The 16454-nt window shown below is 36.0% G+C and overlaps 1 protein-coding gene across 4 annotated transcripts in view; it reads right to left on the reverse strand.

The window, feature by feature from the left end:
- The window catches only part of LIN52 (lin-52 DREAM MuvB core complex component), a 75460-nt gene that overhangs the window by 33165 nt on the left and 25841 nt on the right, over positions 1-16454 (reverse strand). The window contains exon 6 of one of the 4 annotated variants that reach the window (XM_011370880.2): positions 12486-12569. The exons of the other annotated variants lie outside the window; for them this stretch is intronic. Coding sequence (XP_011369182.1) covers positions 12526-12569 — 44 coding nt within the window. The 3' untranslated portion in view covers positions 12486-12525. The remainder of the gene's footprint in view (positions 1-12485; positions 12570-16454) is intronic. 4 annotated transcript variants of the gene reach the window in all.

A 16454-nucleotide genomic window follows, 5' to 3' on the forward strand; every position in this document is an offset into this window, starting at 1 on the left:
TGAAAGAGAACATATTTATCAAAAAAATTTTCATATATATTTATTTGTTTCTACCTGATAGAAACAGCAAAAATATATTTAGTTCTTAGTATATTATCAGTTTTAAATGTATTTTCCAGAAAATGCCATCTCTATGCAAAATGTCAATGACTATTATAATTACAATAAATGGGAAACCCCCTGAAGCTCATGTGAGCACATGTGTGGACACACACGCATGCACACACACACAAATCTACAAAAATGAAAAAGGCAAACCAGTTGTAATATTAAAATAAAATATAATTGGGAGAGGTGTCTGCAAAGAAAATCAATACATCTTCGAACCAAATATTATCACTCTTTAGATCAGGTTAATGTTACTGTTCCCCTCCTTGAGTTTGAATAATCAATAAACGATTTGTATGTACTTAAAGCTGAAGATGAAACAGAGGCTCAAGAGTTCAAACACAGGAGCACTGACTATTCCTACTCCCAAATTAATAACTGCATGCATTAGGATTCTGTTAATAACTCCAAAGCAAAACATCGTGCAATTTTCTTATAAGGCCTAATGTCCTTATATGAACTGTCCAATACATAAAAACAGTTTAGTGGTCCTGGCTTCTATAAAACCAGCTGGGAAAAGTCAAAAAGAAAGCATATCATGGCAGGCAAAATATCCCGTAAGCAACTGCTGTGGAGTCAGACAGCCTGAATTAGATTCACAGCTCTTGGGCTAGCCCAGACCTTTGTGAAGAATAAAATGGGGTCAGTGGTCCAACTTAGTACAGTTGTGAGGCTTTGGGAACTATGCATTTAAACCACTTAGCACAGTACCTATTAGTAGGTATACTCATTAATAATGGCTGTTGAAGATATGCTTATCAATGTTTCTCAGGCACACGATGCCTACAGGTAGAAAACAAAAAGTAAACTGAACAATATACAAACAACTAGAGTCCATCTGTCGAGTCCATTAACATCAACACGCTACTCTTAAAGACAATGCATCCACTTGATGCACTTAACAAGCTACATGGAAGGGGAAGGCAAAGCAGTTATTTGTCACCTATATTTAACATATGAGAAAAAGAAAACTTGGGTAGGTTAAGTGATTTGCCTACGATCAATAGTTAATAATGAGCAAAGTCAGGATTCGAATGTAGTCCTTTTGACGTCAACTGACTAGTTTGATCATTGGCCTTCCATTCTGCATGACAGGCATTTTTAAAGTCCTTTGGTTGATAATTCTTGACTTCCCTGAAATATTGCTCTAATCCATGTCAAATTCCTTACAACTAAAACCATTATATGCCACAAGATTTCTTAAACCCCAGTGTTTTCATCAAGCACTACCATTTTAAGAAAATGTCAATTTGAAGAAAGAAAAACTATTCAAATATTATTTCATTTGTATTAAAATAACCAATAAAAATAGACTGGTCAATCGTTTTAATTTTTCTTTTAATTTTTGCTCAAGCACATCCTAACCTCATCAATAAATTTTGATAACATCTTTGTCCAAAGTAATTAGTCATTATCTCAATCTTGATATACAAATATTCCTAAATTCAAAACAGAAAAGAAAAAAAAAAAGACATGGCCAAAACCTTTCTGAATATTCTGTCCACTAACATCCACTTAAAGCAATACCACATTAAACACACTTCCTCTTGAAAGCTATCATTCTAGGGTTTTATGTGGAAAAATATGTCCTCTAATTTGTGACTCTAAACTTTGTTGTTGTTGTTTTCAATATAGCAATACATGAAACAACAAATAGGCAAAAACATTAAAATGTTCTTTCTGGTCCACTTGTCCCAGTATGTGACCCTTTATCACTCCTACTGAAAAAAGTTGCTAAGAGTTACCCCCAAGTACCCACATTTTAACAAAAAACTTCAAAGGGAATACTGCCATCTACTGAATCACAGCCACTACCATTCTTTCTTTATTACAGTGATACCTCATTTAATGACTCTGGGCACAAAATTTTTAATACTAAAGGTATTTATGTTAAAAGCAAACTTTTAAGGCACAAAAAATTATACACATTCACAGCTACTCACGACAAAAATACCCCAGAAAACAATTCCTATTATTTTTATCCATTTTAAATAGGTTTGCTCTAAGCAATATTTTGAAATCTGGGGGGTTCGTTCTCTTCCTCTACAATATCCTCTTTCCAGACTGGCTGGAAAACTACTAATGCTTGATAACCTTCTTTCATGTGCTTCCCATATCAAACCAGAAAGGACAGATTGACGATTTGACTTCAGAGTGAATTAGTCTCAATTTCTATCTCAGTCACTATTTGCCTTTAAAAATATTTTATCTAGTTAAGTTTTTAAACTATAACATACACGCAGAAAAATGTAGAGATCATAAGTATGCACGTGAGGAATTTCATAAAACGAACACATCTGTGTAACAACCAATATATATCTATATAACCATTATCAGCATTCCAGAAGCCTCCCTCCTCATGCTCCCACCCAGCCACCACCATACCCCCAATGCAACCACTATTTTTATTTATATCACTATAGATTAGCTCTGCTTGTTTTGAACTTTATATAAATGATACTGTATATTATATACTTTTGTGTCTTGCTTCATTTAGGTCAGGTTATGTTTCTGAGACTCATTCACATGTTATTGCACATAGCAATAGGTGTTCATTTTCATGGTTAGATATTATATTGTATGAATATATCATAATTTATTTATTCATTCTACCATCATTGAACTTTTGGATTGTTTCTAGTTTAGGTCTATTATAAATAGTGCTGTTCCGGATATTTTTGTATGCATCTTTTGGTATACAAATTTTGCATTTCTGTTTCTAGGGCATATATCTAGCACTAAAATTATTGGGTAACAGGGTATACGTATGATCAGCCTTAGTAGATACTGCTTGTTTTCCAAAATAGTTTCACCAATAATCACTTGCCATTTAAAGTTTCACATTTCTCAGCAAAAGCCCAATCTTTCAACTGTAAATTGTTTCCAGTTAAAAGACTCTGAGATACTTGGAAGGACATAGGAAGTACTTAGGGGAAAAGAGGTCAGAGAGTTGTTGAGATCATAACATGAGAACCTTTCAGACTCTCAGTTCCCCCTTGAGGACTATGACCTAGAGTCCAGGGGTTGCTAGAGGTCTATTTTGAGAACAAATGAGTATGTATCCCATGTCACTGTACCCTAATAGCAATCTACCAGTAGGTTTCTTCTACCCAGATTCTCCTACACTCTCTAAACTCTAATCGATACTTCAAACTCCCAGATAAAGATATTATATGTTTTTGAGCACAAGCTAAGTTGTTTCAGCTAGAACTCAGAGGCATTTTTATGCCATAACTTCCTTCCCATCTGATTACACAGTATGTGTTTCATAGTAAAGAGGTTTCTGAAGAACAAGATCACAGAATTGAATTGGAATTACTATAATGAGAACCTCTCCTCTTAGATTTCTCCTATTTATAACGACAAAGACCCTTGTCAATAACGAGAGCATACCATGCCTCACTTCATTCACGTACTGATCGGGCCTAGTGTGTAGTCTTATCTCATCATGATAGCACAACTTAAAGGCAAAAAGGAGACAGCTGCCAGAATATTTTAATACCTATGAATTTAGAGAATTGCTCTATATCAGTCTAATCATTTTGTAGAGTTATAAAAATATCTACTACAAAAGTGGTGCTATAAGTATGTGTCCTTATGTGCCTGGGGGTAATAAAATACCGCACAGCCTTGGGTCAAAGTCTGCCAAGTCAGAACTGATATATGTCAGTGCTGCTGTGAATTTTAAAAACTGCTCTGGCTAATCTTTTTTTAAAGTTCTCGTTTGTTTATTTAAATAGGAATTAGTTGCAACAGGAACCAACTGCTTCAGTGCTTCAACAATGAGCTGTGCCTAATGAAAATTCAGAAATCATCACTGCATGTCATAAGGTAACATTTAGCATGTAGAAGACTAAAAGAAATGAATATATTTTAAAAATTAAGGTGTTTGAGACTCTCAGTAGTAAATCCATTCGGCATAGAAAACGGAAATAATCCACATCATTGTCAAGGTGCAGGTCAAATTCACCTTAGGTTTGATGGTGGCTACTTTCTTATCTTTTTGTTGCCACTTACAGGCTTAACAGAGTAAAACCCAGAGAGGCTGCAACACGGCCAGGTGGCCAAATTACCATGTAAGGTTACTGTGCCTCCCTAACAACTTAATTATTGGTCCATATGTGGACGAATATTCAAACGAATTATGCCTTTTACTGTACTAGCAAACTAGGCTGTCAGCACAGAAAATGGGTATGAGAAAAAAGGGATTTGTGTAAGTTAATCAAATAGTAACTGCTACATGGACTCTTACCACGAGGAGGAAACTAATTTGCCAATGATGGTATGTTAGATTTCTTTCTTTCATTCCAGGTTAAATACCACCTTTTTAGACTCTACCCATCCATCCCCAGCCCACTATGATCTCTCATTTCTGAACTCCTATGGTACTCAAGTGGCATTTAGTACACATGCTCCCTTGTACTATAATCTTTTTACACATTTGCCTTGTCACCCTAATCAGATTACAAATGCCTTGAAAGTTTATGTATTTTTGACATCCAGGGTTTAGCACATTGCTTTTCATAGTAGGCCAAAAATAAATGTTTATTTATTACGATAAATATCTAAATTCTAAGATATAGATGTGAACTGTTGGTAGAGTAAGATGTTAAAATAAGTACCAAAGTAGATTTCAAATCTACTTTGGGAAAGAATAAATGGAAGAGAAGAGGTAGAAGGGACTCATTCATAAATTGAAGGAAGTAGAATAGAAAATCAGGATACAGCCACAAAAGGCCTTCAATTCGGAGCAGGTCTATAATGGATTTCTTCAAATTTGGGGGGGCCCTAGGCCAGAGATGTTTGATGGTGGCTACTTTCTTACCCTTTTGTTGCCACTTACAGGCTTAACAGGGTAAACCCAGAGAGGCTGCTACACCGCCATGTGGCCAAATTATGATGTAAGGTTACTGTGCCTCCCTTACAACTTAATTACAGGTCCATATGTGGATGAATGCACAATCTTCTGATGGCTTAGGGAAACCCCTAACTTAGTGCTGTCCTATGGGAATGTTCTATGTCTGTGTTGTCCAACAGAGTAGCTACTAGCCACATGTGGCTACTGAGCATTTGCTAGTACAATTGAGGAATTAAAATTTTAATTTAACTTTAAAGAGCCACATGCATCTAGTGACTACTGTTTTGAACAGCACAGGTCTGGAGGACCTCCGATAGCCCACAAGAGTCCCTGAAATCTCTATACACAAATCTACTGAAGGCTTAGACAAAAAGCAAATCAGGTATTAACAATAATTGTTATTAATAATAACCTCCAATTATTACGCATTGTACAGCAATTCAAATGCCTAACAATAAGGAGAGGAAAAACATCCTATAAGAAACTTGAAACAAAACTAGTTGGCATTTCACAATTTATTAGTATGACCTCTCTTCAATAATATTTAGGCAAACCAGAACTTTGAAGGGTGGAGAAAATGTGTCTAAAGAGCCTTGAATTTAAAAAGACATACAATGTTCCTATTTTTGATAGCAGTGAAAATTTCTACCACTCAGTTTACATATATTCTATTGAAGACAGATGCAACTAAAATTAGGTTTCTGTTTGCCTAAGAAGACAACTGATTTCTCCCATCACTGACCTGAAATGCTCCTGGAAAATTGCTTTGCTTCATTCATCACACTGCCACTCGCAGCAAGGCCCCTAAAGTTCGTGAGACACAAACTTGCTTTGTTAGCCAAGCTGTTACACAAGAAACCTAAGTCCTCATTTCCACGTGCTGACAAATGATTTCCCACGACCATTAATGCTTTCATAACTTGATTCCTGGAGCCTCTGAAGAAGAAAATTAGGGGAGAAAACACTCATTCGACTTTGGAGGAAGCCTCCAATCAATGCCTTTAACATCCGATAAAGGCTACTTGTTTTCCCTCACACCTATCTGGGACAGAACACCCCTCATTTAACTAAGCAAAAAATTTAAAACACAGCAGGGTGCATGTCACTACACATATATACAGCTGATGGTCTATGACAAAACTCACACCATCCCCCCCAAAGTTTCACCTTCAGTATTTTCTATTTTAAAACAGTCCTGGGATGAAAGGCAACATTCTTAAAGAAAGAAAATCACTCACGTCAAATCATAGGTTGAACCATAGAACACAGATCAGTGAGTGGAACCAGTTGGTATAATAAGGATTCACTCATAAGGTCTAAGTCAAACCATCTACAAGTCTAGAATTGGTACATTCAGGGGAATTCTGTGTAGCAACTGGGAAATGAGGCAAACCTACATGTACTGCTGTGGAAAGACTCCAAGATACACCATGGGGTGGAAAAACAAGTCACAAAACAGTACGTATATTATGATTTCATCTGTATGTGGTAACAGATATAAACTTGATTATGCATAGAAAATGTCTGGAAGTGTTCATGAAGTAAGTGTTGGTGGCGGTTACCTCTAATCAGTTCAGCGGGTGAGGTTTTTACTTTTCATGTTATAGCCTTCCATACTATTTAAAAATTTTTTAAATCAAGAGCTTGTATTACTTGTATTACATTTACAATGTTTCTTGAAAAACCTAGAGAGATCTCTGCAATGCCATCCTAAGAGACTAAGAAGATGCGATGGTGGCTCTTCTTACTGTTGCAGTGTTGATAATTTAAAAGAAAAAGTCAAAGCCATTCCTTTTCTGATTAAAGCTACTATAATGTTCCTAAAACTGCTTCTCTCAATGAATATCTATAGTGGGGAGGAGAGAGAAAAAGTCACATGACAGAAACTGAGAAAAATAAAAAGGCACACTTCAGACAGGGCCTTGGGAGGACAAGACAATCCACAAGTGCCGCCAGCTCTAGGGCTGTAAATATCCCAGGAGAGCCATCACATTTCAATTACCATCACTAACATTACTTATTATTTGGCCTGCTCCAGTCCCTAGGGCAGGCGGTTTGTGATGACAATACCCAGCCTCTTCTTGTAAAACAATTCATTAGGCAAAGCAGAACAGCTGGGGCAGCCACGTGCAGGTTCTTAAAGCAACGCCCCACTGAGACCTCTAGCCCAGATTTCCCTTTTGGTGAGGGACAGTCACCACCCCTCTGACAGCTGTAGAGTCCTCCAGGGACACTTCAGGATTAATCAGTACTTCCTGTGCTGGAGAGGGCCATTTGATTTCTAACATAAACTAATGGCACTCCTGCTTTCAGCAGGTTACACCAGACATCAGATAAGAGGCTTTAAGGGCATTTTTATCTTGTTCTAATGCTCCAGAGTTAATGAGGCAGCAAAAGATATTGTCATAGAGCTTCGGTGTAGCTATATTATCCAATAAACGGACTCTTTCCAAGACAGGTTTAATATGGATCGAGGAGGTAAAGAATGCTGGCTTAATATTGATCCTATTGAGGGGATGAGAATTCAGTCACCATATCAGTAGGGCAAAAATCATGCATATTCTGCAGTAGATAAAGTGTTACTTTGTAGGGGTTCGTCTTTACATATTAGGAGTAAAATGCTGATTTTTACCATTTTAAGCACTATAAACCTGATAGATTTATTTGGCATTTTGAGGTAAGGTTTCAAAAAATGCTTCTATATGAATCTACCTATTTCCATGTATTTTGTAGAAAAGTATCTTTAGGAGTTAGATTTCTAAAAACTAGCAATAAAGCCATTATATAAAAATAGCTTATTAATTATATAACATATAGTTATATTAATATTATAATAAAGAACATTATAGTTTTTAAACTATTTTTAACTAGCAAATTTTATTGTGCTAAACCGTAGAGTTCACACAAGATAATCAATTTATAAGAATGAAGTCCAATTCACAGATTAATATCCATACATGAACCTCTAAAACCACTAATCTGAGCTTTCTCAACATACCCATCACCTCACATTCTTCTACTTCTACTGACCAATCAATGTTCTTGCACAGGGCTCTTGTTCCCTATGGCAGAGAATGTTGGTTACTTATCCCAATACCCATTTTCCCTTTCCTCCTTATCAATGGAACCCCAATTTTTAGCAAGCAAAATTACAGCCCAGAATAAAAGATTATTCTTTTGCAGCTAGGTTGGTCCAGATGACTACTACATAAATTCCTAAAGGCTGCTTAAGGGGAAAGGAGTCAGTTTTGTGGGACTCCCTTTTTGCCCTTCTCCCTTCCCACCTTCTGCTGGCCCTTAACTCAGGCTTGATGGCTAGAGCTCCAGCAGTCATCTTGGACAATGAGAGATCCTTTAGGATGAAAGCCGTGCACTAAGAAAGTAGAATGGAAAGAAAGAGGGCTTAGTCCTTGATGACAGTGTGGAGCTGCCCTACCAGCCCGGGCCTGTCTATCTCCAGCCTTCCTTTTTGCAGGGGGAAAAAGGAAATTCTATCTTGTGTAAGCCACAATTATTTTGGATTTCTTATAGGTAGTTGAACTCATTCTAACTAATAGATCTGATATCAACAATCTTTTAGCCTAAAACCCTGATAATAGTTTAAGTTATTCATTTCAAAGATGCCTTAACAATACTTTAGCAAACAGAACTGAGATTTTATAATGCATAATCTACTTCTACACTAAACTGTATTCTCCTAGTTACAGGGGCTTAAAATCTTGAAATCTTGAAATCATTTTGACTCTTGTATGTCTCTAGTCTGTTACAATTTATATTTTCCTCCCAAAATATCTCTCGACTGTCCCCTCCTTTGCATTCACACTGCCCTATCCAGTATAGGCACTCACTACATTCTTGGACTGTAACAGCTCCCTAGGTAGTCTCTCTAACCCATCACTTCACCTTCAATTCTCTCTGGAGACTGCTATCAGGCTTTTGAAAATGATTCCTCAGCCTCATCCTTCAGGCTTTGCATAATCTAGCTCCTCCCTTTTCCAACCACACTGTAACCAATCCGCACAAAAATTACTTCCTAGTCTGAAGTGTCTTCCTCCCATATGCCAACATTAGCCATCGGGTCCTACTTCGAGTTTCAACCCTTTCAAGAGGTGTTCCAATTCTTTACCTCACTTTTTCTTCTTTAGGGATCTGTAGGACCCACACTGGAGAAGAATGCATGGCGTGAGAAAGGCCAGATCATGCAGAGCTGGAAGATCAAGTTAAAGGTTTTTGATTTTATCCTAAAAGCAATGGGAAGTCATTGATGGGTTTTAAGTAGGGAATGAGGCCATGTGCCAATCTGCATTTCAAAAATATTTCTCTGACTGCAGAGCAGAGTAGTTATTGGAGAAAAGATCGATTCTCCAGCTAATTTGGTTAGAAGGAGAGAATACCAGGAATGGATTAAAGAAGCTTGATAAAGTAGGTTTGTTGCAGAGAGAGAATTTGAAACTCAATACTCTAAGGGAAAATGATAGTCATTTGAGTAAATATATATATTTAGCATAAGAAAAACCTGGTAAATATTTATTAAAAGAACTGCTGTACAGAATTTAGTACTAAATGTTCTCCTATTAATGTCTTGACATTTACAATGCCAGCCTGAACATTGATAGGATCCTGGTTTTTAAAAAAGCCTACATAAGATATTTAGAATCAATTGAGAAATTTTGAATGTAGATAAATATTAGATATTTTGCAATTATTGTTAATTTTTCTTAGATGGAATAATAGCATTATTATTATGTAGGAAACTTTCCCTATACTATACTTAGGAGATGATTTCTGAAGTATTCAGGGGTAAAGTGCCTTATGTCTGAAATTTACTTCCAAATAATTCAAGGAAGAAAAAAAAAATGTGTGTGTGTGTGTGTGTGTGTGTGTTAGTGTGGAGGGGGGAGGGAGTCAAGCTAGGTGGGCTAGCACCCCCCTCCAAAGCAGAGAGAGAGAGAGAGAGAGAGAGAGAGAGAGAGAGAGAGAGAGAGAGAGAGCGCGCGAGCGCACGCGCACACGCTTGTGCCAGCGCAGGGATTGGGGAGTGGCAGGCTCACTGGGCATTTAAAATGTTTTCATAATTAACTATCGAAAGAAAAGAAGACCTAACTCTTCTTTAATTAGTGGAGAAGCTTTTTTCCTGACTTATTATTGATATTCATTTTCATTTACTTGATAACTTGAAATAAAATTATTTTTAACCTACAGCTCCAAATAAGTCTGGGATCTTAAAAAGTCAAATACTCATGAGTATCTTCACCCAAGAATTTTCCCTTCTACAAGTAGTGAAGAGATCAATACTCCAGCCCTCCCTTTAGTTTCCAGCCTGGCTACTCTTGGATTCCACTCTCAGTCTGATTAAGGAGAGTGAGAAAAAGAAACTACCTGTCTTTTCTCAATCTGTAGAGATGTTACCGAATCATTCTCCTACGCACCTATGTTAACCCTTTAATATGAAGTTATCAATTCCTGCTGTGCAGCTATTTCAGATAATAGCAGGTACACAAATTTATATTTAAATAATTTTTACTGTGTTACTTTTCTTTGTTAATGTCACTATTCTCCAACACTAAGATTGTTGGCTAATTAAACCCTTGTTTTTACTAAACTTGACAGTTGACAGCAGCAAAAACAGAAGCCAACAACCACAAACTATTTTCCTTCCAACCAGGAGAAAAAATGCTTCCCCTGCAAAGCTAGAATATTATATTTTCCCTACCAATAAAACTCTTTTCTGGGAGGAGACAGATAGTCTTAGTAATAGCAAGCCTTTCAACCTAACAGTCAGACCTTGCTAGATATCTCACTCATTTTTGACTAATTGAGCGGACATAGAGGTAAAACTCCTTAACTTTGTCCAAACTTACTGTGCTCACAATCGGACTGCATAAAATAGATAAAAGATGAAAGAAAAAAAAAAAATGACGTCAACCACTTGCAAAATGGTATTCATTAAAAAAAACAATTTTTAAGTTCATAAAACAAAATAGGGAATTAAAGCACCAAGTTAAGAGGATGACTTGAGATTTTATTTGGTTGATTTTTTTAAGGTTACTGTGTATGTTTGTTAAATTGGACCTAGTAAGCCATATGGAAGTTTTCCCAAACTAGAATTAGGTAACAGTGTAACTTCACAAGCTACTTACCATAAAGAACACTGTTTGGCATGATGAGAAAGAAGAAAATGAGTGAAAAAGTGTCTTTCTAATTTAGTACTAAATGTTCTCCTATTAATGCCTTGACATTTGCAATGCCTGCCTGAACCTTGATAGGATCTTGGTTTAAAAAAAAATCTACACAAGATTTTTAGAAACATTTTGAATGTAGAAGGATATTAGATATTTTGCAATTATTGCTAATTTTTCATAGGTGTAATAATAGCATTATGATTATATAGTAAACTTTCCTTATTCTTAGGAGATAAGTTCTTAAGTATTTAGGGGTAAGGTGCTTGATTTCTGAAACATCAGGAGGGCAAGGACCAACTGACAAATGAAGAGGCCTGTATAGCTTATTTCTCTCAAAGAAAGTAGTTTATCCCGTGTTAAGAAGAAATCCTGTTATGGCAATATGAGAGAGAAAGAATTAAAACCATAGGTCATTTTAAATTTCATTTTAGCCATAATTTTCTCTAACCCTACTGTTCATCATAGCTTCTGGAAAGGAGCCACACAATTTTGTATCATATCATCTCCTTTAATCTTCTCTCTCCCATCTAATGGTAGAAAGATGGCAAAAAGAATGCAAGCAGAAGAAGAGAAGTTAAAAGTAAGGAGAAATCAACTAGATAACTCTCCATATTACATGGACTTGTATGCTGACTAAAGTTTGAGATTTATCATGCATCTTATCCTCTCTTTGTTATACTGTACTGCCACCTACTACTCTTTTAAACTACCTAGCAGAAGGTTCAGGGTAAGCAAGGACAGTGTTGGTTCTTGAGGGATCTGTTCACATATCAAATGTACTAGAAGAAAAGTATGTTTGTTTGCTTCTCCACCTATTTTAAAAGGGCATCTCTTAACTTCAGTTCTTTTCATAATTGCTGTAAGGAAACAAAACACTAGAGAAATCCTAAAGGATCTTTAAAGACAAGAATATTAAGAATTTCGCTCTGTTTTAAAGACTTCCTTTCTAATGGTGCACTACTTCTAGCAGTCAGGAAAGAGCCGTTAATAGTTGATATAGTCATCACCAAAACTAGCTGGTCCCACTCTCGAGGAGGAAAGAATGTTCTGAAAGAGAAATCCTGTTTCGATTCTAAGAAAACGGAAAGATGAAAAAACCCCCAAATTTAATGATCAACAATGACAGAAAGGAAAGTCATTTTAAAGGTATTGTATAAAATGAAGTTAGAAAAGATTTTTCACATCTACTATATCAATATAAGTTGCATTTTCACTTAGGAAATGAACACTGTCCATGTTTTATTTTCAATAGTTATCCAAAACAAAGTCATTTGACCTTAAACAAACAAACAAGAGAGGCCAAGGTCCAGTTTCAATTCCTATTCCACCATTCCTACCTAATCTCCCAGCAAGTTAATGCAAATCAAAGCAAGCTCTTCAGTGCTGCTGGTGGTGAAGCCTGTTCCTCTCCCAAGAGAGACCTGTAAAACAGGACAGTCACTGACAGCAGTACAATTACTGACACAGATACAGACTTTATGGACATGTTTATCTCTGCTGTAAATCCACACTCTCTCTCCACTCCGATTCACGAGTCATAAAGAAATTGCAGATAATGAAAAAGTTGGGGAAATTTACAGCATGTCGGAAACCTCAGACAGCCAGAAGAAATTAAAGAGCTGACTAGGGATAAATCACACAGGTACAATTAAAACTTCCCGCATATCTCCTTCATTTCCAAACTGAGGCACAATCCAATGGAGCTGATGAAAAGTTGAGGTCATGACTCCTCAAACTGTAATCATTTCTTAACTAACTGCATGTTAAAATTAGCCAATTCACAGGTCACGTGTAAATGCTGATTTCTTGCTGCTACTTTATTTCCTTTGCTCTCCACTAGAAGCACCCACAGAGCAATTCTGTCTGAAAACAGGCCAAACTGCAACAAGCAATAAATGGAAAGGTGATGTCCCCTTTCGCACTGCCATCGCAGTAGGTGTAGGACATCTTTACCACCGCCACTGTGGATGGAGCATTAAAATGAGAAAGTGGAGCTACAATGGACGAATGAAATTGGAGGTTTTTTCTTCCCCAATAAATAACCATTCTGAAGGTTTCATTTGATCTCTTTTCAACATTCCAAAGGATATTTTAAAGGACTGTTATGTACTAGAATAAGAATTACTTCTGGTGATATTTGTTTTTCGACAGTGGTCTAAGTTAATGGTCCACACTCTTATGGACCATCTCTGCATGTGCTTAAAAGTGGTATGGCTTTAGCAATGCTACTGCTCTCAACTACCCCACTCTTGTTTTTTACATTCATTCAGTCACAAAAGCTATAGGAGGGGAGAAAAAACAAAAAGGCAAACCAAAACAAAAATCCCAGCCTTTATCAGAATCTATAAGTGCTAATTAATGTACAATTCTTGTTCCAATATAGCAAATCAAAACAATACCAAAGATAAGAAATAACATCTATTTCTTAAATAATAAGGATTAAGAGATCACCACCATTGAAGACTAGAATGTGTTAATTGTCAGCCTCTCTATTCTCTATGCTTATAAAGTCCTCTGTGAAGTAAAAAAAGAAGATTCTATCAGCATGTTGAATTCTTCCATTTTCCCCAATTCTTCTGATGAACTAGCAGGTTTAAAAAACATAAATCCATACACTTATAAGATCTCTCTGGAAAGTAGAAATGCCAAAGACTTCACCACTTAATTTCTACATAACTGAACCAAAACAAGAGTGTCAACAAAGTTATACATGAGTCAACATGAATCTTTGTTGATCTCTATAGGATGAAACTGCAACCAAATTAGCTCTAATATAATTTTGAAATTCTGAGCTCTGTGGAGAAATGAAGATTAACAGGATTTTTCAGAGATATGGAGGATGCAATTGACATGGTTTTGATTTTGTTCCTATTTGAGCCCTTGATGATTTAAGGTCCATTTTACACTTCAGAGAACCCAAATGTCATTTTCATTTTATATATTAAGATTTTACTCTCTATAGAATAAAAACAGTTCTAAGGAAATACTGAGAGTTTCAACTCAGACAACACTACCATAAAAAACTTAGGTCATTTCTAGCTCATGGATTTCAATTCTATTCCCCCATAAGTATAAGACATGATCTCTGATCTGCTTTTGCTTATAATGAAAAGTTCCTTAAGTTCATAACTGTCAGATTGGTGTCAGTATTAAACAAGAGCTATTAAACAGAGGCACAGTATTACCTACAAGTTCCCAAGAGAAAAAATTATATTTTATCAAATGAATATTTGAGTGAAGCCAAGAAACAACATATCTACCGCTATTATTCTCAGAAGCAATGATACCCTTCCTCCTCCCCAGATTAAGAATCAGGAGACTTGGATTCTAGTCCCAGTTTTGCAGATAACCCGGTGTATGACTCTGGCTAAATCACTGAAGCTCTCTGAACCTCAGTTTCCTCATCTATTCAAATGGGAATAGTAGAACAGTAGTGAGAATTAAATAAGAAAACACATGTAAGAAACATGGCAGGCTTTAAAATGTTACTTGCCTTTCCCTCTTCATGAGACATGATTCCTGGTTCTGTCACTAATGAACTGTGTAGCTGTCCTTAGGCAAGTCTCTTAATATCTTTAGGACTCTGTTTCTGCTTCTATAACATGAGAGGGTTGGGACTCGATGAACTCTAAAGATTCCCCTCCAGCTCAAACACACTATGATGACCAATTCTGTCACTAAATTGCTGGGTGACCCTGGGAAAGTCACTTTATTTCTTTAGACCTCAGTTTCCTCACCTTTAACTACTGGAAGATGAACCAATAGAAAAGTAGACAAGGAATATACCAGGAGATTCATGAAAGGGGGACAAACAAGTGGCCAGGAAACATAACTTTATTAGCAATCAAAGAAATACAAGATAAAAATATTAAAACATGATTTTTCACCTATAAAATGGGCAAGTATTAAAAAGTTTAACATTATTTAGGGTTGGCTAACATGTAGGGATACAAGTACTTCCATTTACTGTTCTTAGAAATATAATTTGGACAAATTTTCTGAAGGTAACAACAGCAATATATATAAAAAACTTTTAATGTGCCATTCACTTTGATCTAGAGCAAAAGATGCATGAGGCAGCATGATTTACTTTAGCAAAACACTGGAAACAACCTAAATGTCCACTTAGAGATCGTTAATAAAATGCACTATACATAATCATATAATGGTATTCTGCACAGCCATAAAATTGATGATTTTCTTGTTTTCATGGGAATTGAAAGATGTTTGAAATGCACTAAGTCAAAAAAGTAAGTATATAACGTGAATGTAAAATAAATGTGCATATATATACATATAAATAAAATATCCAGGTACTTGCTCTTGGATCTGATGTCTTTAAGGATCTCTTCTTAAAAACAAACCTCCCAAGATGTCCACAGTGATACCAACATTATACTAATCTCTCAGTGGACATGTTTTGGATGCATGAAATAGGGACTTAAAGTCACTGCTCCCATGTTTTTACATTAGTCACACTGTATTCATTTCTACGAAGGGTCTATGAACTGAAAAAAAGAAAACCTATGCTAGATAGTATGCCACTAAAGATTGTGTATAGTGTTACAGTGATTTCCTAAACCTTCATCAAAAGATGCCCAAACAAGCTGTTTTTCATATTTCCTTCTTTGTGCTGGCTTTTCTTTTAAGTTGGCTGCAGCGCTGGACACAGATTCATTTTTGCAAGATGTAGCTCCAATTCCCATGAAGTTATTATTATTATTTTTGATATTTAAAACTATTCCTCAAAAGAAATATTTTTTAAAAAGAAACTTATCTAGTAGGCTTAACTGTTTCTAAAAATGATCCACTGTCCAAGGTCAAACTGTAAGGTCTATAAGCACAGCACTTTAGCTAAGTCACTAATAATCCAACTGAAATCAATGGTCCTAGTATAATTATAATTGCCTGTGGTTTCCCCATCCCACCCAACTTTCTCTATTCCAACAATTCTCCAGTGCTTCGATCTGCTGTTTCCATTCTATATTACCAAATCCACTCTGCAATTCTTACAACACTAACCAAAATGGTTTTCACACAAACACAAAAAGATCTGTCTTGTTTTTATTTTTATAACTGATACAACTTTAATTACTAATGTGAGACTAAAATCTTCCTTATTCTTTCTTTTCTAATTCTAAAATAATTATAAGAAGCAACAGAGTTGTTAGCTCATTATGCAAGTTCTTTTATCATGTAGTACGCAAATTAGTCAACGGTTAAAGATGCTTTTCAAGCAAAGCAGTTTTCCAAGGATTTTCAAAGGACAAATGGTAACACATTTAAAAATATATCACTCAGCAAGG

Source organism: Pteropus vampyrus, unplaced genomic scaffold (genome assembly GCF_000151845.1).
Source record: "Pteropus vampyrus isolate Shadow unplaced genomic scaffold, Pvam_2.0 Scaffold177, whole genome shotgun sequence".
Taxonomy (NCBI): domain Eukaryota; kingdom Metazoa; phylum Chordata; class Mammalia; order Chiroptera; family Pteropodidae; genus Pteropus; species Pteropus vampyrus.